The sequence below is a fragment of the Podarcis liolepis genome (assembly GCF_965112155.1).
Source record: "Podarcis liolepis genome assembly, chromosome: 17".
Lineage (NCBI taxonomy): Eukaryota > Metazoa > Chordata > Lepidosauria > Squamata > Lacertidae > Podarcis > Podarcis liolepis.
This window is the reverse complement of record NC_139571.1, coordinates 20,930,669-20,952,557: the sequence shown is the minus strand read 5'-3', so window position 1 is coordinate 20,952,557 and position 21,889 is coordinate 20,930,669. Positions and strand designations below refer to the sequence as shown.

Here is a 21,889-nt window from a genome sequence, read left to right as displayed (position 1 = left end):
TTATGGACAAAGCCAATCCTGAATGTATTGGATTTGTGACCATTATGCTCATTTGCCTTCAGTAGCAGTAAAGCTCTGCTGGATGAAATATAATAAAATAATAATAATAATAATAATAATAATAATAATAATAATAATAATAATAATAATTTATTTATACCCCTCCCTTCCCGGTTCAGGGCGGCTAACAACAAATTTAAAACACTTAATTGTAAAAGCAGCATAAAATACAGTATAAAAACATGAATAACAATAAAAATCAAAAATCAATTTAGGGGAAATAAGCATTAGATAATCCCCAGGGCTAGCTGGCTGAATTAGATAATCCCCCAGGGCTAGCTGGCTACTTGGGCCAGGGAGGAGACCAGGGGAGAATTAGCTGTGGGGTCTCAGAGCCTCTGGTCTCCTTTTTGGGGATCCTGCAATGTGTTTAAGTTGCTACTCTGCTAACTATACATTGGAATCTACTCTGGATCAATATATTGAGTAGAATTTCAGTGACACTTCCTCCCCACCTTAGGGGAGGAAGGAGCAGCCAAGGGATATCACAGAGGTATCTCCGCCCATCCCTGCAAAGCCCCATGAGCTTTGGCTCGCGTGAGCCAGAGGGGGAATCAAGGCTTCTTTCAACTGTTCAGCTTGAGGGGGGGGTAGGGGGTTTCCTCAAAGGTGCAGGCAGGCAAGCAGATGGAGCCCGAGAAGAGGCTCGCCTGGAATGTTTTCAGGCTCTGCCTGCCTGCCTGCCTACACCCTTGCTGATCTGCAGGCAAATTGCGATGGCAAATACATTGCAGCTCCCCAGCCATCGCACTGTATTGCCAGCTCAATTTGTCTGAAACCAGCATTGTGAACTGAACGCCGTTTATCAATATATCACACAGCTCCAAAGCTTTGCACCCCAAATGTGCTTGCCTGGCTAAGAAGTGTCCTTCAACTCTGATGCTTGTCTGGATAGAGAGGGAAGTGTGAGAGTGTGTAGAAAATTGCCTGCTGTGCAAAGGGAAGATTTATATTCATTGCTCTGTCCACCTCAGTCTCTGCCCCCGTAACACTGGCAAGTGGTTCCTGGATGCTTGCCCAGAAAGGAATGTTTGAAAAAGATTATCCACCTCGAAGATGTGCTAGCTCAATGGAACCTTTTGTTCAAAGCTCCCTGAATGATTTGTTTTAGAGCTAACTACTTGATAGGGGGGCAAAAGATTGCACCCATCAGTAGGAGGAGCCCCAGCACCGCCAGTGAATTGCATCCAAGAAAATATATCTAGGAAAGAAATAATTGTAGGCATGCCAAAACACTTTCACAGCTGTGACTTGTTTTTATCTGCGGCTCCAAAGTTAAACACTTTTAAGGCCCGGCAATTTAAAATAACTCTCCTGTTGAAATCAGTGGAATTTGACAGTGATTTACTCCTCCACTAGTTTCCATGGTTTACAGAAAAGGTATATTCTAATTCATTTTAAGCATTTATACCTATTCTTTCTGAGAATAAAACTTTCCCATGGCAACTTAACCCACCCCCCCAAAAAGTAAGTACATTTCAAAACTTTTACAGTGGTACCTCGGTTCTCCAACTTAATCCATTCCGGGAGTCTGTTCAACTCCCGAAAGCATTCGAAAACCAAGGCGCTGCTTCCGAATGGCTGCAGGAGCTTCCTGCACCCAAGCGGAAGCTGCGTCGGACTTTCGGCTGCCGAAAAATTTTCGCAAACCGGAACACTTACTTTTGGGTTTGCAGCATTCAGGAGCTGATTTGTTCGGGAGCCAGGCCGTTCAAGAACCAAGGTACCGCTGTATGACGTTAGAAGTCCATTCTATTATGAGTCTAATGTTGCTTTTCCTTTCCATTCCACAGCTACACATTAATTGGCACGGAAACTGTGGAATGCTTGGCGAGTGGCAAATGGAACCTGAATCACCAGCAATGTGTGGCCGTTTCATGTGATGAGCCTCCGCCTGTGGAACATGCCTCTCCAGAAAGCGGCCATCGTCTCTTCGGCGACATAGCGATCTACTACTGCACTGATGGGTACAGTTTAGCTGGCAATGCCCAGTTGCTGTGCAATGCCCAGGGAAAGTGGGTGCCGCCGGATGACAAAGACGTTCCAGAATGTATCGCCGACTTCTGCGAGAGACCGCTGCCTGCGCCTTACAGCATCTTGGAATCGTCAAACAAGGCCAAATTTGCAGCCGGGTCCGTTGTGAGCTTCAAGTGCACAGAGGGCTTTGTCTTAAACACGTCCGCTAAGATTGAATGTGTTCGGGGAGGGCAATGGAGCCCTTCTCCGTTGACCATCCAGTGCATTCCTGTTCGCTGCGGAGAACCAGCAGGCATTAAAAACGGTTATGCAATCGGCACAAATTACAGTTTTGGGGCCATTGTGGCTTACAGCTGCACTAAAGGGTACTATATCAAAGGAGAGAAGAAGAGGACATGCGAGGCAACTGGAACATGGAGCGCTGCTATGCCCACCTGTCACCCAGTGTCCTGTGGAGAACCACCCAAACTTGCAAATGGAGTTATTGAGGTACTGCTAAGGCCTTGAGCATAGACAGCATTAGCAGCTGGAAGGTTCAGTAGTTTAAAAGTCCAGGCCAATGAACTTGGAAAAAATAATTAAAAGCAGAGTTTTTGTTTAAGGTAGTTAGGGAAATGCATTAGTCTCTGAATCAGACTTCTAAAAATCAGATATGTGCAACTTAATCTGGTAAGTGAAGTGCTTTTAAACAGGACACTAAGAAAACCAGAAAACATTTTGCTGGCTGAGTTTTCTGGGGGTTTTTTGGTGTGTTTTTTTTGTACAGATGGTGGGCAGATTTGTAGGGATAACCAAAAGATGTATCTGATATCACTTTTTCCCATTCATCATCCATAAAAATGCTGAAAGAGGTACCAAAACCTGTTCAGGTGTACAGGCACATTTATTTCACCTTGAGTTTGAGTTTTGTTGATAATGATGTCTTTCAACATTAATTTTTTGGAGTTTTTGTTTCATCCGGTCCTATGAAACTGGCCTCACAGCTAATGCACCACCTCAGTTGCACAGAGAAAGACTGGAATTTGTGACAATCTTCAACTCTTTAAGTGGGGGGGGGAGTGGGAATGGTACCAGTTGTTCTTGGAATCAGAGCCTTAACATTTATGAACTGTCAGAAGTCAGTGTTTATCTGCTAGGTGTGTGACGTTTTATAAGCCCTAAAGTTTGTTCTGGTCTGTTTTACAGGTTGCAACAGGGCGTTCCTTTGGGAGCGAAGTGAGATTTCGGTGCAATGCTGGCTATCAACTGAATGGAAGCGCAACATTCACTTGCCAAGCTAACCGCCAGTGGCAGAGTGAAGCCCTTCCTTCCTGCACCCTTGTCACTTGTGCAAAGCCACCTTCTCTCCAGCATGGCTTCAGCAAGGGAGAAAGTTTTGAAGTGGGAGCAAAAGTCAGGTTCTTCTGCGACGAAGGCTATGAGCTGATCGGAGATGCCTCCTGGACTTGTCAGAACTCTGGGGTGTGGAACCGAAAACAAAACCCCAAATGCGTTCCAGCAAAGTGCTCCGAGCCACCGCTAATTGAGAATCAGCTGGTCATGAAGGAGATGGCTGGCCAAGTAGGCGTGGTCCACTTTTCATGCAAAGAGGGCTTTGCTTTGCACGGTGCCTCCGTATTGAAATGTTTGACGTCACAACAGTGGAACGATTCTTTCCCTGTCTGCCAAGCCGTACTGTGCCCTCGGCCGCCTTATATCCCCTTTTCGGACTCCGTGGTGTCTTCCCTTCATTTTGGCAGCACCGTGAGCTACACGTGCATGGATGGGTTTTTGCTGAAAGGTGTTTCGACCATCAGCTGCCAAGCCGATGGTACATGGAGCGCCCCGCTGCCGGAATGCATTCCGGTGGAGTGCCCACAGCCAGCGGAAGTTCAGAACGGCATTGTAGACGTCCAAGGCCTTACCTACCTCAGCACTGCCCTGTATAATTGCAAACCAGGCTTTGAGCTAGTGGGGAACATGACCATACTCTGTGGGGAGGACGGCCACTGGCTTGGAAGGAAGCCAACTTGCAAGCCCATTGAGTGTTCCAAGCCCAGGGAGATTCAGAATGGCCGATATTCGTACGTTGACCTGCATTACAGGCAGACAGTTACCTACTCATGTGACAGAGGATTCCAGCTTGAAGGGGAAAGTGTCCTGAGCTGCCTGGAGACAAGGGAGTGGGATGCAGAAATTCCCTCTTGCAGAGCTATCAACTGCGATCCTCCGCAGCCCATTGAGAATGGCTTTGTCGAAGGTGCAGATTACAGCTATGGTGCTATGGTGATATACAGCTGTATGCCAGGATTTCAGCTCTCAGGTCTTGCCATGCAGACTTGTGAAGAGTCTGGTTGGTCTAGTGTTAGCCCAGTATGCCTGCCGACCGATTGTGGCCTTCCTCCCCATATAGATTTCGGGGGGTATATAACAACTAGCAGCAATGAAAGGCTTTTTGACCATGGAGGAGGGTTTGAAGAGGGGTTCCCTACTGCCAGCCCACCTTTTTACTCCCTAATACTTGATAACCAGAAAGACATGCAAAGTTATTCAAAGGCCATTAACACACTGCCGTTGTCAGGGTACTTATATGGGACTATGGTGTTGTATAGCTGCTACCCTGGCTACGAACTCTTAGGGAATGCCAAGCTGGCTTGCCAAGAGGACGGCATGTGGAACGGCAGTGCCCCTGTCTGCATCTCCAGCCGGTGCGAATTGCTGCCGCACCCGGAAAACGGCTTCGTGAATTTTACAGAGAACACACTTGGTAGTTCAGTGAAGTATACCTGCAAACCAGGGTATAAGCTGATGGGCTCAGAAACGAGGCTTTGTATGCCCAATGGGCAATGGAGTGGCGAAGCCCCGACTTGCAAAATAGCATCATGCATGGGGCTTGGCAGGCCCATGAATGGCACAATAAGAGGGGAAGGTCGCACTTACGGGAGCGTGGTCCACTATGAGTGTGACCCTGGGTTTCAGTTAAATGGTCCAGGTAAGAGAACGTGCCAGGCCGATCAGAATTGGGATGGGGATGAGCCGATCTGCCTTCCCATTTCCTGTGGCCAAATCCCTAATCTAGAGAATGGCCAAGTGCTAGGAGAGGAATATACGTTCCAAAAACATATCGAGTACAGCTGCAAAGAAGGTTTCGTCCTGGAAGGGGACCAGAGGAGAGTCTGCCTTGCAGACGGACAATGGAGTGGAAGATCTCCATTTTGCAGGATGATCCAATGTGCCGAACCACCGGTGCTTCGTCATGGGCAGACTAGTGGGTCGGAATTTGGCTTTGGGAAGAGAATTGAGCATCGCTGTGACGAAGGGTATGTATTGCATGGTGCATCCATACGTATCTGTCAGGCTGACGGTAACTGGGATAGAGAGGCTCCTTTCTGTGAGTCTGTCAGCTGTGGGCCTCCTGAAGACATCTCTCATGGCTTTCTGAACGGCTCGGTCTTCACTTATGGGAAATATATAAAGTACATCTGCTTTCCTGGCTATGAGTTACAGGGGAACCCAGTGAGGCAGTGTATGGCTAATGGGATGTGGAATGGAACAGCCCCCTCTTGCGTGCCTTGCGAATGCCCTGTGCCCGTGATTCAGAACGGGTTAGTTGTAGGCAACCATTTCAGCTGTGGCCAGAGGGTAGAGTTTCAGTGCCTGGAAGGTTTCAAGCTGCTAGGACCCACAGAAATCACGTGCGAAGCTGCCGGCAGATGGAGTTCTGGCTTTCCACACTGCGGGCTGATCTCTTGCGGCCCCCCACCAACGATCCCCAACGCATTCATCAATGGGAGCAGCTCTGTAGACCAGAACGCCATCGTTTATAATTGCGAACTGGGCTACGTGATGCAAGGGAGTTCGGAATTGACGTGCACAGAAACAGGAGCCTGGAGCAAGCCGTATCCAAGCTGCAGCTTACTGACTTGCGGGCCACCACCTTCTGTCCTTCACGCAGTTGCCGTTGGAGAGTCGCAAGCCTATGGGAGCAAAGTCCAGTACAGGTAAGAAGAGTTCACATGCCAGTCTAAGAGTCTTAGGCCTGGGCGATACCTGGTTTCCAGCATCGCAATATATCACCAGCAAAAATAGCACAACATACCAATAAATCATGATGTCTGAAATAAGGAAGGAACTATGTAGAGTCACTGGCTGGCTTCATGGTTTTTCCAGAATCATGGTTTTTGCCAGAGCCTTCTCTTTTGATTCACTGCCCCTTGCAAGAGGCAGGGGAGAGCTGAACCGGAGGGATAACAGGGACTACAGAAAAAGAGAAAAGCCTTGGCTGGCTTCACTGTTTCCCCCACAATCATTGTTTTTGCATAGTACACAAACACGATTGGTGATATGTTGCCAGGTCAAAAATTATGAAACTGATATCACAATATGGACTTCCAACTGGCTTTGGACGATATAGCAATATACAATGGTACCTTGGTTTACGAATTTAATGCCTTCCGGAAGTCTGTTCTGAAACCAAAGCATTCTTAAACCAAGGCGTGCTTTCCCATAGCAGTGGGGGGACTCAGTTTACAAATGGAACACACTCAACAGGAAGCGGAACATGTTCTGCTTCCAAGGCAAAGTTCACAGACCAAAACACCTACTTCCGGGTTTACAGAGTTCTTAATCCAAGTTGTTCATAAACTAAGCTGTTCTTAAACCAAGGTACCACTGTATTTACCAGCCCTAGTCTGCCTTCGAATGCCTAGCATCACATACATACATACATACATACATACATACATACATAACTTGAGGTTGCCATCCTTTTCGCTCTGCCTACCTGCTAACCCTGCTTCCCCCATACCTAGCCAATCTCCCTTTATATCTGACCCAAACCCTCCTCTGTTTACACCTCACCCATCCCCTCACAGCACACTCCAACCTCCCATTCCACTCCCAACTAACCTTAAGCTCCTCCCCATCACAGCTCAGCCCACCTTTTAATGGGTTTTAACACCACTATTTAATGGAAATGAGGAGGCACTTCAAAGAACGGCTTACAAACTGCTCTCTGAAGCACCTCTCATTCTCCTTAAACCCTGCTTGGGTTGTTTTGTGGCAAGCTTCCTTTTTTCCCCTTACAAGAAGTAGGATTTGTTAAGTCATCAGACCCAGACATCCCCAACAGATGCTTGTTTTGTGTTTGCATTGTAAATGTATTTCACAAAGAACAAATGGTATTGGGGAAAGGAGGTGGCAGTTGGGAGTTGGTTGGTCATTCTGTTAGTTGATTATTTGAGAAGGTGGCTTCATGCAGGTGCTGTCTGGAGAAGTTTGTGAAGGCGGGCAAGCTATGGATTAATAACTTGTGCACTGCTATGAAGGAGCTTTGAAAACAAAAAAGGATTAAACCCTCTCTTGGGCTCAAGGGAGTGAAATGCATTGTATTCATTAACAGGTATGCGAATAATATTTGTTGTTCAGCTGTTGCCAACCTGACAAGTAAATCTTTATCTTCAAGTCTTGTGTAAGGCGTCTTATTTTATCACAGACAGCTAGCAGATGTACCTTAGGATTTACTTCAGCAGTTCAGAGCATGCAATATGTACCTATTGCTGGTGACCCCAGTGTGACTTACATGTTGCAGATGTCTGGAGGGTTATGTGATGGAGACAGAAATGGATACCTGTACCTGTCAGGAAGATGGGCACTGGTCCCCTAATAGTATTTCCTGTTGCCCCAGAAAATGCTCCCTGCCAACAAATACAACCAATGTAATTATTTCTGGTGATGAGTTCACTGTAAACCAGAGCGTTACCTTATCATGCCAAGAAGGCTATATTCTGAACGGAGCAAACACTTCCACATGCCAGGTAAAGGTTTATCTCACTTTTGCTCTGTTTTAATCCTTGTCTTAATAGTCATATATCTGTGCCTAGTGAAGTCATTCCTGAAGAGCGAAATAATAATAATGTTATGGTAATACACCATGCTTTTATTCTGCTAAATGAAAACCAAACTGCATTGCTGTTTTAAAAAATATTGGTCTGAAAATAATCCTCCCTCGTAACCTTTTTATAACAGCACCATTCCAGACTGGCAGCACAATCCTATGCATGCCTACTCGGAAATAAGTCCCAGTGCAATGAGTGGGAGTTATTCTCAGGGAAGTGTGTATACAGTGGTACCTCAGGTTACATCCGCTTCAGGTTACAGACTCCGCTAACCCAGAAATTTTGCTTTGCTTCAGGATGAGAACAGAAATCGCACAGCAGCGGTGCAACTGCAGCAGGAGGCCCCATTAGCTAAAGTGGTGCTTCAGGTTAAGAGCAGTTTCAGGTTAAGAACAGACCTCTGGAATGAATTAAGTACTTAACCTGAGGTACCACTGTATTAGGATTGCACCCTTAGTGTTAAATTTAGAGGAAGTTAATTCAGTTATTTGAAAGGCCAGACATTCCATGCCACCTTAATAAAACTTAACATGAGAATTGTGTCAATTTATCCTCCTTAGAGAAGGGTGGACCTGCTCCTATTAGGTAATGGAGTTTTATCCTTTTGTTTTTCTAGATGCATTTTGATTAATATAGTTCCTGGAAACTGTTAAATGACTTGATTAGCAAGCAATGGTTGCATTGTTGTAATTTGCCATGGAACTATGTCTACAAAATTTGGAATATTTAGAATTAAAAATGCTATTTAGCAATTTGGAATAAATTCTTGCTGCTAAATAATGTCTGCTCAACATTTCTTGATCCAAATAATCCTTTCTGCATGAATAAACACCTTTCTGCTAATCATCAGATCTCAATTCCAAAAATTGCAAGTTGCAATCTATAAAAGCACAGGACATGCCATACCCCTGACACCATTCTAAAAAGCCCATCGTCCCAGACCACTGGTCCTGCTAGCTAGGGATGATGGGAGTTGTAGTACAAAAACAGCTAGAGACCCAAGTTTGGGAAACCCTGGTCTAGGTAATCGTGAACGTCCCAATTCTTCAGTCCAGTCATTTCTTAAACTCTGCATATCAGACTTATATGTTGCTAGGCTGTTTACACTTTATATATCTTGTGAAAAGAAAAAAGAAATTTGTTGCTTCTGTGTTGCTTAGCAAGCCATGGAGATACTTTCCCCCCTCTTTTTAGAATAACGGTAACTGGATGCCATTATTTTCAAGCGAGATCTGTGCTCCTGTATCCTGTGGAAAGCCTGAGGCTCCAGAACATGGAATAATGATTGGCAACAGATACAGTTACAAAGACATGGTTCTTTATCAATGCAGTTCTGGTTATGAGTTGGAAGTAAGTCCATTCAATCTTTTCTTCATTCTGTTGGTTAGCATGTTGCCCAGTAGATGGCATGCTAGGTTAAAATCAATGTGTCCTTTTATTGGGAAAAGCTTCTCACACCCATCATTTGCACTTGAGAATAAAATACAGGTGTGCTGCATCGCTTATGATGTGCAGCTTATTTGCCACTCATTAAACCACGGGAGTTGGCAAAGCCATTCTCAAAAGAATTAAGTCACAAAACTATACGTCCAATGCACCTTTCAAACTGGTACACCAGAAAGTGGATCCAAGTTGGGATGATTGCTTGTGAAGCTTTAGTTGTAGGTCTGCATCTGTTAAGACAGGAACTGTAACTGGATCTCCATAAGGATCTGGATCTCCAGATCCACAATGAGGAGCAAATAAACTAGTAGTTCAGAGATGAGAGAGCTGTAGCACTTCAAATTGCAGGCAGCGAATCGTATTTTTGACTCTCTTGCTGTACAAAAACAAAACGAACCTGAAAGTAGGAAAGTATCACACCAGGAAGAAGGCTGGGTAAGAATTTTTCAGCCGATATATTTGTGTTCATAATAATAACACATGGGTAGGCAAACTAAGGCCCAGAGGCCGGATCCAGCCCAATTGCCTTCTAAATCCGGCCCGCAGACGCTCCGGAATCAGCATGTTTTTACATCAGTAGAATGAGTCCTTTTATTTAAAATGAATCTCTGGGTGATTTGTGTGGCCTGCCTGGTGTTTTTACATAAGCAGAATGTGTGCTTTTATTTAAAATGCATCTCTGAGTTATTTGTGGGGCATAGGAATTCGTTCATTCCCCCCCCCCAAAAAAAAAATAGTCCGGCCCCCCACAAGGTCTGAGGGACAGTGGACCAGCCCCCTGTTGAAAAAGTTTGCTGACCCCTGTAATAACACAATACCTTGGGAGGGGAGAGTACTTGTTTATTTATTATTCAAAATGTTTGTATGCTGCCCTTGTGTAAGCAAATTCCCAAATATTTCACAATAACATTAAAATGGTTAAAACGCAGTGGAACTCAGTGGCCAAAGATGAACACAATAGTATCAAGAAGGAAAATGAGAGAAAGCACTTTTTAAAAATCAGATCAGTTTTAATGACGCAAGTGGGACCTGCAACAAAATGTGGCTGTACAAAGTGTTCCCGTTCATGACTTTAGCCAACCAAAAACACCTCCCCAGATACTCCATTTCCTTTTCCTCCTCCACCTCACAATACTCACTTGGCATTCCATTGTCAGAGGCTGGTCTGGATAAGAAGACTGGGGAATGCAGTCGCAGGAAAAGCAGCTCCAGGAGACAGGCAGACACAGAAGCTGCTCAGTTGAGAGAGGAGCTACCCAGCTATGAGATAGTAGCTAAGCAACCAGAAGGGAGGGAGCAGCTGGGCGATACATCAATCAAGAGTGGGGGAGAACCCCCTCCCTCTGCCTGAACTTGGAGGTCCGAGTGTGTCAGAGAACAAAGAAGACATGAGGGGGGGACTTCCCATTGGAGCGCTTCTTGCTGCAGAGGTGGGGAGGAGTAGGCAACTCATATCCTTGTGGAGGGTGGCCTGTTTGTACTTGTAACAGAATGCTGTAATAAAAAGACTATAAATCTACCAAATGCTCATTAATTCTTATTGGTGAGCCACCAGAAGGGAAATGGGAACTCCTGTACTTGTCATTTCGTGACCATTGCTTAATCTTCATTGAGCTTTGTCTGGGGTACCACTCCTCTTCAGTTCCCATTGATTGGTTGTGGGGGATGGGGTTTACCTGGATCCCATCCCCTCAAATATTTTATTCAAGTTGCCAACCCAGCTCTCCCCCACAGACTTATGAGAGAATGCTTTCATATTTCTTCGATAATGCTTTTCTACTTCCGTTATTCCTCGGGTTGTACCCAGTGGTTGTGCAGGCAGGAGATAGCTTGTGCAATCAATTTTATCCTTTTCCCTCCTCCTCCTCCTCTCAGCTCCAGAGGATGGGCCCCTCTGTGTGGGCTTTGTTATACAGGGCTTCAGTGTGGGAGGAGAATCTGCTAGAATTAGCTGGTGAACCTTGCCCAAAGATCTGCTGGTCTAAGATTCCTCTGTCCAATATCAGGTTTCCTGCGAGAATAGGATATTTTGTGCTCTTTTTTGAATTATTCTTTTACCTGATAGGGTGATGCAGAGCGTATTTGTGGAGCGGATAAACTCTGGAGTGGAGCAACACCAGTCTGCAGAAGTAAGCTATGCATTAATTTTATTATATGTCAAGCTTAATTTGAACATGGCTCCCCCACCCCAAGGTGCAATATTGGAATATGTTGTGTTGCTTTTGCCGGTGTAGATCAGTTCCTTTCAAATTTCATTTGAAACACATCTGGCCATTACTTTGAATGCAGAGTCTGTTTGGGTCCTTTGCAGAGATTCTGAGATGCTCCCCCCCCCCAAGTTTTTCCTAGTAATTAATCATCTGCAAACTCATCCATACCAGCAAAGTAAACAAAGTTAAGTACAGTCATACCTTGGATCCTGAATGCCTTGCGAGTCAAATGTTTTGGATCCTGAACACCGCAAACCTGAAAATGAGTGTTCCGGTTTGCAAACGTTCTTTGGAACCCGAACATCCGATGCGGCTTCCGCAGGTTCCACAGGTTCCTGCGGCCAATTGGAAGCCGCGCCTTGGTTTCCAAACGTTTTGGAAGTTGAACAGACTTCCGGAAGAGATTCCGTTCAACTTCTGAGGTACCATTGTACTATGTGTGCACGCTTTACTGAAAAAAATCACCTGTGTGTTTTCATTCAGAGATATCCTGTGGGCCCCCTGAACCAATAGATAATGGATCCGTTATCGGCAAAGATTTTGTGCTTGGAGATGAAGTTCTCTACAGTTGCGATCAGGGATTTGAGCTACAGGGGCCAGCTCGAAGGATTTGCCATGTTAACAAGAAGTGGAGCCCCTCAGCCCCTACGTGTGTGAGTAAGTAAATATCAGTGTCAGTTGACAAACGTTCTCCAAGTGAGAGGTATACCACTTTAAGTAACTTTCAGTAGAAACGCGAAGCCTTCTCCTTCCTGTAGTTGCCACAGGCAAAGCTATGTTGGTGGTCATGTAACAAGGGAGAGGAAAGAATGGGTGTCTTAGTTTCCCCCCAGAATTGTTTTATTAGTCCTCCCCCCCCCCAAGATAATCTTTATTTTTTTTAATTACATACTGTACATACACATATTGCATTACATTTTACATTTATATTTGCTCCTAGGAGCTGACTTCCCTCCTTCCTTCTTCTGGCTTTTTTATATCATCTCTAAATTTTCCTTATGCATTTTTTATATTGTTATTCTTCCTCCACATTTGTCCATAAAATATCTGTAAACAAATAAATCCTTCTATACATACGATTCTTGTTGTCTGTCTATTTTCATTTACACCTGCTGTTTATTACATTGGTCACATTGTATATTTTACTTCTTATTGTTATTATTGTCCAATAAAATTTTATTGGACAAATTTATTGTTTTATTTGTCCTAGTGTTATATTTATTGTTTATTGAAGCCATGAATTGCCCTTCTTCCAAAAGGGAGCCCAGAGCAATGTACAACGATAAAAACAACAAAACCCACCAGTAGGTAAAACACATGTGTACCAAAAAATCTATATCAGAAACCAAAATCATTTTCTTAAAAAACCCAGAATCACCTGAACATAAGATGAGCCATGCTGGACCAGTCATTGGCCATCACTGCCTCCCATGAGAGTAAATTCCATGTGATGTGTAGAAACGTGCTTCCTTCTTTCTGTCTTGAATCTTCCCAGCTTCATCCAATGTCCCCCAAGTGCTAGCATTGTAAAAGAGGAAGGAAAACCTCCCTGTGTCCACTTTCCCTACAGAATCGTTTGCTGCTGTTAGGCATTAGACCATGACCTGTTTTGCACAACACAGTAAAACTGTTAAGTTGTGTGTGAACATATCAGACGACACAGCGATTCTTCAAACAGCTCTCGTTTATTCACAGGCCAGAACAGAACTGAACTGAAGGGTTCAGCCAGCCTGCTTATATAGAGCTCCAGTACAACGTAACTGTAACAACTTTCTGTAACTATCCAATCACCGAACGTCACTTTCGATCCCTTATTTGCATATGTGGACCTGAACTATCTACAATATCCCCCTGCTGGCCCAGGGTGAGAACTTCAGTACATAACAAAAACGAACTATGACTTACTGGGACTGTAAGAACACGTGGTCTCTCAGAGAGGGCTTCCACACCATGCTAAGCCAAGCCAAGGTTTTGCTTACCATATCATTCAAGCCCTGGCTCACGATTAAGCTCTTTCTTCACTGACCACAAGCTTCTTTTCTCTTGCAGGCATAAGATGTGAACCACCTCCAAGAGTGGAAAATGCATTGCCTGTAGTCGTAGAGAAAACATACTATAGAAGCAACATATCCTTTGTATGCAATTTTGGATATCACTTGCTTGGACCCGAAAACATCACCTGCTTGGCCAACGGAACCTGGAGCAAACCCTTCCCATCCTGCAAAGGTGATTTTTGGGTTGTGTTTTGCATTTGTGAGTGTCCTGCTAGTTTTCTTGTGGCTGGGGACACTGGCGGTCTGTTTATACACTGTCCTCTTATCCCAAACGAGTGAGAGGTCCAGATTGTCTTCATAGAAATCCACATCTTCAGAGGGGTGCTGGGGAGCCCTAATAGACACTCGTCCCACAATTGTCCTAATTAACTTACCGTTGTTTAGAAACCAGATGTGAAGATCCGGAATTCATTGAGAATGGGAATGCTCTCTATGAAAACAACACAGTTGGCAGCAGGGCTGCGTATTATTGCAACCGAGGGTACAGCTTAGAAGGGGAGCCCATTGCAGAGTGCACAGAAGCAGGAACATGGAGCCATCCTATACCTCAGTGCAGACGTATGTTCATTTCTCAATAATGGAAACTAGCTTTGCTTTGTATCATACAAAAGTTGTGAAGTCTGATTTAAAAAACAAAGTATTTCTAATGTGGAGTATGTCTTTTTGCCTTCGGTGAAGTTTATCAAGGTTTGCCCACCATAAATAACTAGCTATGTTCTACATTCTCTTTAAAGAATTCAGCCACATTAAAAGGGATGCGGGTGGCCCTGTGGTCTAAACCACTGAGCCTCTTGGGCTTGTTGATCAGCAGGTCGGTGGTTTGAATCCCCGCTTTGGAGTGAGCTCCCACTGCTCTGTCCCAGCTCCTGCCAACCTAGCAGTTCAAAAGCACACCAGTGCAAGTAGATAAATAGGTACTGCTGTGACGAGAAGGTAAACAGTGTTTTTGTGCGCTCTGGTTTCCGTCACGGTGTCCTGTTGCACCAGAAGCGGTTTAGTCCTGCTGGCCACATGACCCAGAAAGCTGTCTGCAGGCAAACACCGGCTCCCTCTGCCTGAAGCAAGATGAGTGCACCAATCCCATAGTCGCCTTTGACTGGACTTAACAATCCAGGGGTCCTTTACCTTAGCTTCTATTTACCGCATTAAAGACTACATATTTGAATTTAGGTACAGATGTTCAGGCTAGGCACCGTATCATGTAGTCTAAACTACATCTAATCCCCTGCATATTATGGCTCTGATGTTCCTGATCATTGTGACATAACCTTTCCACAACCATCATTCCATTCTCCTTAGAAAAGGTTGGATTTCATAGTGCAGCAAAGGTGTTTTGAGCCTTCCAGGTATGTGGTCTGAACCACACATGATAACGGTGAGACATCCATGAGGATGATATTTATTACCCACGCTTCACTGCAATGTCCCAGGGGCTGTTCACCACAATGCAAAATACAAGACTGAAAACAGTTTAAAACAAATTACAGTCACAACTAGGGTGCTTTTAAATAGATCTGAGGAAAATGTGACTTCCAGACTGTGAGGATGGCGGCAGAGTAACCAGACATGTTAAATTTGACTCCTACATTTTTCACTTTTATTGCTTTCATTGCTATCTCTGTTTGGTGACTTCCATGCCACCATTAGTAGAGAGGGTGAGATCCATTTCTTGTTGATGTATATGCATGGATAAGTACCACACTGTTACACATACACTTAAAATAATGGACAGAATGCCTAAACGAACAGGTTACAGCTTTTGTTGTGGACTAAATACTGTATAAATAAGCCTATTTTTCAGTGGTAGCATAATTTAACTAAGTAAGGATATGTCAGGTTTGTTTACTATCTGCATTCCCCCCCCCCCTCTTCCTACGGTTAACAGCAAATCCGTGCCCTGTGCCATTCATAATCCCAGAAAATGCCCTCCTATCGGAGACAACTTTTTATGTCGGGCAAAAGGTATTTATCAAATGCCGAGAGGGCTATCAGCTTCGAGGGCCATCTGTCATAACCTGTAATTCTGATGAGGCATGGACTCCGACTAGAGCTAAATGTGAAAGTAAGTAATATAATAATAATGAAAAGCGACTTTCGTTTTTATTGAGAATAGCTTTCAGCATTAAGCTCCTCTCTCCAGTGAAGCTAGAACACAAAACCAAGTCGACAAAGAGATTTTATAGGCCGGTCTGCATTAATTCACATTCAGGTAAAAGTGCTGATTGTCATATCAATCGGTGTCAATCTGAGAGAGTTGGACATGCCTTGAAATCATGCCTAGTCTTCTGCCTGTGAAAGCTGAGATTCACATTTTGGGTATTATGTAAATGTAATGGGGGGGCAGGGGCGTAGTGTGGGGGTCAGGGGGGCCATGGCCCGAGGTGCAGGATTTTGAAAGGGTACAACAAGGCACTCCCATGTATGCACCCCCTCACAGCTCTGTGCTGTGCCTGGGGGCCCCCACTTGACCCTGCCCCCAGAGAATGCAAATGGAGGGAGGACCCAGTGCTTTGAAGGCCCAATGATCTCCTTGGCAGTTGGGGCTTCAAAGTGCCAGCTAATTGACAAGTGGACAGCCCCACCCACCTTACAGATTTGGCCAGTAGCTGGGAGGGACCATATGGGAAGGTATAAGGAGCCCCAGCCTGCCAACCAAATCCATATGCAAACAACCATGTACCTGGAAGTCAGGCATCCTTGCATATCCATAAATGCTGAAGTCAAATGTGATATTCAGACTAATTCCCACCCAGCTCCCTGAATAGTCTTTTCAGAGTCAAATCGTGACATGCTTTACCATTTAAATCACAGTTTCGTTGTTGTGTCTCTTTAGAGATATCTTGTGGACCACCGGCTCACGTAGCAAATGCTTTGGTTCGGGGAACGTTTTATCAGTACGGAGATGTGGTGACATATTCGTGCTACAGCGGGTACATGCTGGAAGGCTCCTTACGAAGCGTTTGTTTAGAGAATGCAACCTGGACAACACCACCAGCCTGCAGAGGTAAATAGGCCTTTACCATAACAGCTGTGTCAGAGGCTCATCTTGCCACATTCCGTAGCAATTGTATGATAGGTGCCCTCTAAAAAGAATTTCCCAGAGGTTTCCCCAGTGTTTACCGTTAAAGAAGCACTGTCTATATAATACAATAATAAACATTTTATTATTTATACCCCGCCCATCTGCCTGGGTTTCCCCAGCCACTCTGGGAGGTTTCCAACAGATTATTAAAAACACCAAACATTAAAAACTTCCCTAAACAGGGCTACCTTCAGACATCTTCTAAAAGTCAGATAGTTGTTTATTTCCTTGACATCTGATGGGAGAAGTGTGCATGCACACGAAAGCTCATACCAAGAACTAACTTAGTTGGTCTTTAAGGTGCTACTGGAAGGAATTTTTTTTTATTTTGACTATGGCAGACCAACACGGCTACCTATCTACATCTGATGGGAGGGTGTTCCACAGGGCGGGCGCCACCACCAAGAAGGCCCTCTGCCTGGTTCCCTGTAACCTCAATTCTCACAGTGAGGGAACCGCCAGAAGACCCTCAGAGGAGGACCTCAGTGTCCGGGCTGAACTATGAGGGTGGAGATGCTGCTTCTAATATAGTCATGGTTTTGCTGTGCTGAATTTAGAGACAACATCTTTCAGGAAACAGGTTTTTAAATTTAAAGGTTTTTAAAAAACAACAACACACACATCTTTTTTTAATCTTTTCTTTTCCTATTGCCATTACTGCTGCTTTTAGGTTCTTACTTGGTTGTCCTCAATTGCTTTTGATGTAAGCTGCTTTGGGTCACTCTGTGAGAAAACACAACGAACAATAATGAACGTAATAATTAAAATGGGGAGGTGGAGGACCATAAATGCCACCTTGAGGTAATAATGATAAAGGTAGCAATAATAGAATAAACTCCTCCCTCAGTTTAGCTGCGGAGCTACTCAAACTGGGAGGTGTGGAGCTGCCGCCACCCAACCCCCAACAGATATCTAGGTTAAACACAAAGCAACACGCAATCCGACATCATCGTTCTTAAGGTTTGCTTTGCCCCCGCCTTGCAGAATTGGCTGGCAGGGTGTTGGAAAATAACACACAGCCTGGTGCCACAATGTCACCACTTGTCTTCCGCTGGACGTTGCAAGGGAGGTGGAATGAAGATGTATCTGTTTCACATGTCCCATAAAACTATCCCAGTTTTGTCAGGACAATTCAGGAAATCACCATTGCATTTTGGCTCAGTGTTTCTCAAACACTGGGGGCGTGGGGTGAACTTCCAGAATTCTGTTTCCTTCCCTCTCACCCCAACCCCAACCATCCCATGCCAACCACCGGCTTGGCTAGTGAGTGCGTAGGTATTCTTGGATGTGGGTGGCACTGTGGTCTAAACCAGTGAGCCTCTTGGGCTTGCTGATGAGAAGCTCGGTGGTTCGAATCCCCGCAACGGGGTGAGTTTCTGTTGCTCTGTCCCAGCTCCTGCCAACCTAGCAGTTCGAAAGCACACCAGTGCAAGTAGATAAATAGGTATTGCTGTGGCGGGAAGGTAAACAGTGTTTCCGTGAGCTCTGGTTTCCATGAGCTCTGGTTTTCATCACAGTGTTCCACTGTGCCAGAAGCAGTTTAGTCCTGCTGGCCACATGACCCAGAAAGGTGTCTGTGAACAAATGCTGGCTCTCTCGGCCCAAAAGCGAGATGAGCACCACACCCCATAATCGTCTTTGACTGGACTTAACCATCCAGGGGTCCTTTACCTTTACCTTTTTTACAGCAAGGGCAAACAAGGATGGCACTGGTGTAAATTTTGTGTCTACTTATGACAATCGTATGCTGACCTGCAGATTGCCCCAATCCAGCTGCATGCAGCAATTTGAGAGGATGTGGGATTATCCGTCCCCAGCAAACATTGAGCATCTACAAAAAGAAATAACAACTGGCTTTATTGTATGCAACTCTTTAATCTATTAAATATCGTGCATTATTCATCCTCGCCTTTCTACCCAAAAAATCAGTAATAGAAAAAAAGGACCAAAGGCAGAAAGGGTCCTGTGTTCTCCTGATTCATGTCCCAGAGAGCTTTTTTAAAAAAGAGAGAAAGGAAGAAGTGTATTATAAATAATGCAGACTATTTGCAATGCAAAAAGACCTCCAGCCCCTAAGCCTTTGAAGGGACTACATCAGAAGCAGCATGAAAGCAGTCAGCATCAATGACTCACGTGAACCCTGTAGGGCTTTAGCACCAATAAATAGTATTAAGAAATGCCCCAGGTCTGCAAAATCAATACATTCTAACCCAATTAATGACATATTAATTAATACGAGTCTTACAAATAAAAATGCAGTGTGAGTACTTTAAGCCGGGACCGTTTCTGAACAGATTACATGTCATATTCTGGCAACTCTGGAGTTGTCCAGTGGATTCATGACAGTAAGACTCAGTGTGACTTAGAGTAACCTCAAAGGAAAAACCAATACAGTACTCAGCAGCTCACTCCCAGTTGTAGACCCCACTCAAGAAAGTGCAGAATATATTACTCACAACAAAAATCATAGTATTCTACATACTTAGTAGATCTGTATTAGTATTTAAGTAACGTGAAGAGACAAAATGATGTAACCCCCTGCGACAGGTTTTCTGGGTATTGTGAGTGTGACACAGTGCTCAAATTCGTTCCACGTTAGACGCTGTGCTTCACATGGGTTTGATAAGAGGGACTTGCCGATCAAAAGGTTGGCGGTTCGAATCCCCACAACAGGGTGAGCTCCTGTTGCTCGGTCCCTGCTCCTGCCCACCTAAGCAGTTCGAAAGCACTTCAAAGTGCAAGTAGATAAATAGGTACCACTCTGGAGGGAAGGTAAATGGCGTTTCCGTGCCACATGACCCGGAAACTGTACGCTGGCTCCCTCAGCCAATAAAGCAAGATTAGCACCGCAACCCCAGAGTCGGCCATGACTGGAACTAATGGTCAGGGGTCCCTTTACCTTTACTCAGACCACCATGTGGCCCAATATGTTGTCAGATCAGTTTTAATTGCTGCAATCTGATGACAGGGAGGAGATGATAGATGGGGTCCAGCCCCTACATGTATTCCCCACTCTTGTCCTTCTTGGCTAATAAAAGCAAGCTGAAGTGTCAGTTGACTGCGTGGTCTAGGGGGTGATTTCATGCCTTGACGCGAAAGGGGTGATGGTGCCATAAGCTTTAAAAGAGGCAGTGGTTCATCCCCTCAAGAGGAGATCTCTGGACCCAGAAATATCTGTCAATTACCAGTTGCTAATATCTCCTCCTTTGGTAAAGTGTTTGGGAAGGTCGTGGCATGACAGCTTCAGGTGTGCTTGGAACGAATCGGTCATCTAGTCCCATTGCAAGTGCAGCTTCTGGTTTGGGACCCAAACTGCCTTGGTCAACCCTAGTCCGTTGGTCTTGGTTGGGAGAGAACTCAGAGGAGTGTGCCCCTGTTGATTCTCCTGGACTGCTTTCAGAATTTAGGAGCTTTGTAGCGGTTCCGCTCTCAATCTCCGAGAGCAGTTTCAGAAAGCAGCATTGAGTGGCTTCTTCACCCCATGGGAGCTGTTCTGTGGGGTTCTGCAGGGATCATTCTTGTTGCCCATGCTGTTTCGTATTTGCGTAGGAAGTCACTGCAGGAGCAGCCACTGTGATTTGGAGCGAAGTGCCGTCAATATGATGTTGACGCCCAGCTCTGTTCCACCAATATCAAGGGAGGAAGTTCCTGAAGCCAGTAATTGGGTGGATGTGGCCCTGTAAATTGAAACTGGATCCAGATGACAGAGGTTCACCTGGCTGTGTGGGTCCCAGGTCTAGAATATTTTATTTTATTTTATTTTATTATTTTATTAACCTACTGAAAAAGATTGAAGTAGGTCAAACATTGAATCCACTAGAGGGCAGCAGTGCATATGCATGTTCTTCTGTATAAATATTTATAGCATGCTTCAGCAAATGCAAGACCTACTTTTTCCTAACTGCGCCAAGTATTTCTTCTACATTATTTCAATAATCCTGAATTGAATTTACAGAAACTCTGTAAAAATAAGCCAATATTACCTCCAGTGAAGAAGTCAATGTGGTGCTTTCCTGATGCTGTTAGGCTCCCAGCATGGCTTAAGTCCAGGGATGACAAGTTGTAGTTCAGCAACACCTGGAATGCACCTGTTGGTGACAGCTGGGTAGAGTGTTGGACTAAGGCCTAGGATGTGGGAATGTTAAGGATAGTTGGAAAGGATATATTGAATAAGTATTATCCTACCTTCACTCACACTAGTGGATGGTGTAGCATTGCAGATTCCCCTCAATATCGCAGAAAGCTAGTTTGCAGATTCGTTGAATCTCTTTAGTTAAGCAATCCAATCTGGCTTGCCCAGATGGATTATTCCCGGTGTCCCCTTTTATCCCTCTTAAAAGAATAAAGACACAAGAGTAACAAGAAGTTTACTCACATATCGGTTCAAGATTTGATCCCTGAAAGACAGGCTTTGCTTAGTAGTTACTGTATTTTTTGCTGTATAAGACTCACTTTTTCCCTCCTAAAAAGTAAGGGGAAATGTGTGTGCGTCTTATGGAGCGAATGCAGGCTGTGCAGCTATCCCAGAAGCCAGAACAGCAAGAGGGATTGCTGCTTTCGCTGCATAGCGATCCCTCTTGCTGTTCTCGCTTCTGAGATTCATAATATTTTTTTTCTTGTTTTCCTCCTCCAAAAACTAGGTGCGTCTTGTGGTCTGGTGCGTCTTATAGAACGAAAAATACGGTACATAACAATATGTGAGTTCATCTCACATGGAGATTGAGCTCATGTGCTGCTAGCTGAGAGCCAGCAGACAGCAAAATTACATTAAGAGATCAAAATGGCAGCAAAAGAGCAGCAAGCAAGCGAGAGAAGACAAGACTGAGAAAATGGCTGTGTGACTTGGCTCTTTTATGGAGTCAGCCCATCTCCCAGATCACATGCAGGGGGAGAATGCTCCAGACCAGTGGAACAGGAAGTTACACTGACTGGATGTCCCCCTGCCTGTGCCCACTCTAGGGAAATAAGGAATGTTGCATTTGATAGTTCCAATGGATGACATCCCACATAGGAGACCAAAGTATAAATCAACCATTCAGCCACGGAACTCACTGGCTGACCTGGGACAGTCACCTTCTCTCTGGCAAGCATACCTTACAGGGTTGTCAGGTTGATAAAATGGGGAAAGGAAAACAATTACTTGAGGCCCTAAAATTGAATAGACAGATTTTTACACAACCAACTGTT

General features: G+C 44.7%; 1 protein-coding gene across 2 annotated transcripts in view; it reads left to right on the top strand.

The window, feature by feature from the left end:
- Positions 1–21,889, top strand: part of SVEP1 (sushi, von Willebrand factor type A, EGF and pentraxin domain containing 1) — a 127,606-nt gene that overhangs the window by 90,926 nt on the left and 14,791 nt on the right. The window contains exons 37-46 of one of the 2 annotated variants that reach the window (XM_083482095.1): positions 1,854–2,526; positions 3,223–6,017; positions 7,607–7,832; positions 9,108–9,263; positions 11,422–11,485; positions 12,050–12,223; positions 13,616–13,792; positions 14,005–14,178; positions 15,506–15,682; positions 16,454–16,624. In XM_083482095.1, the coding sequence (XP_083338221.1) occupies positions 1,854–2,526; positions 3,223–6,017; positions 7,607–7,832; positions 9,108–9,263; positions 11,422–11,485; positions 12,050–12,223; positions 13,616–13,792; positions 14,005–14,178; positions 15,506–15,682; positions 16,454–16,624 (4,787 nt within the window). The remainder of the gene's footprint in view (positions 1–1,853; positions 2,527–3,222; positions 6,018–7,606; positions 7,833–9,107; positions 9,264–11,421; positions 11,486–12,049; positions 12,224–13,615; positions 13,793–14,004; positions 14,179–15,505; positions 15,683–16,453; positions 16,625–21,889) is intronic. The other variant, XM_083482096.1, reaches the window with a different exon arrangement.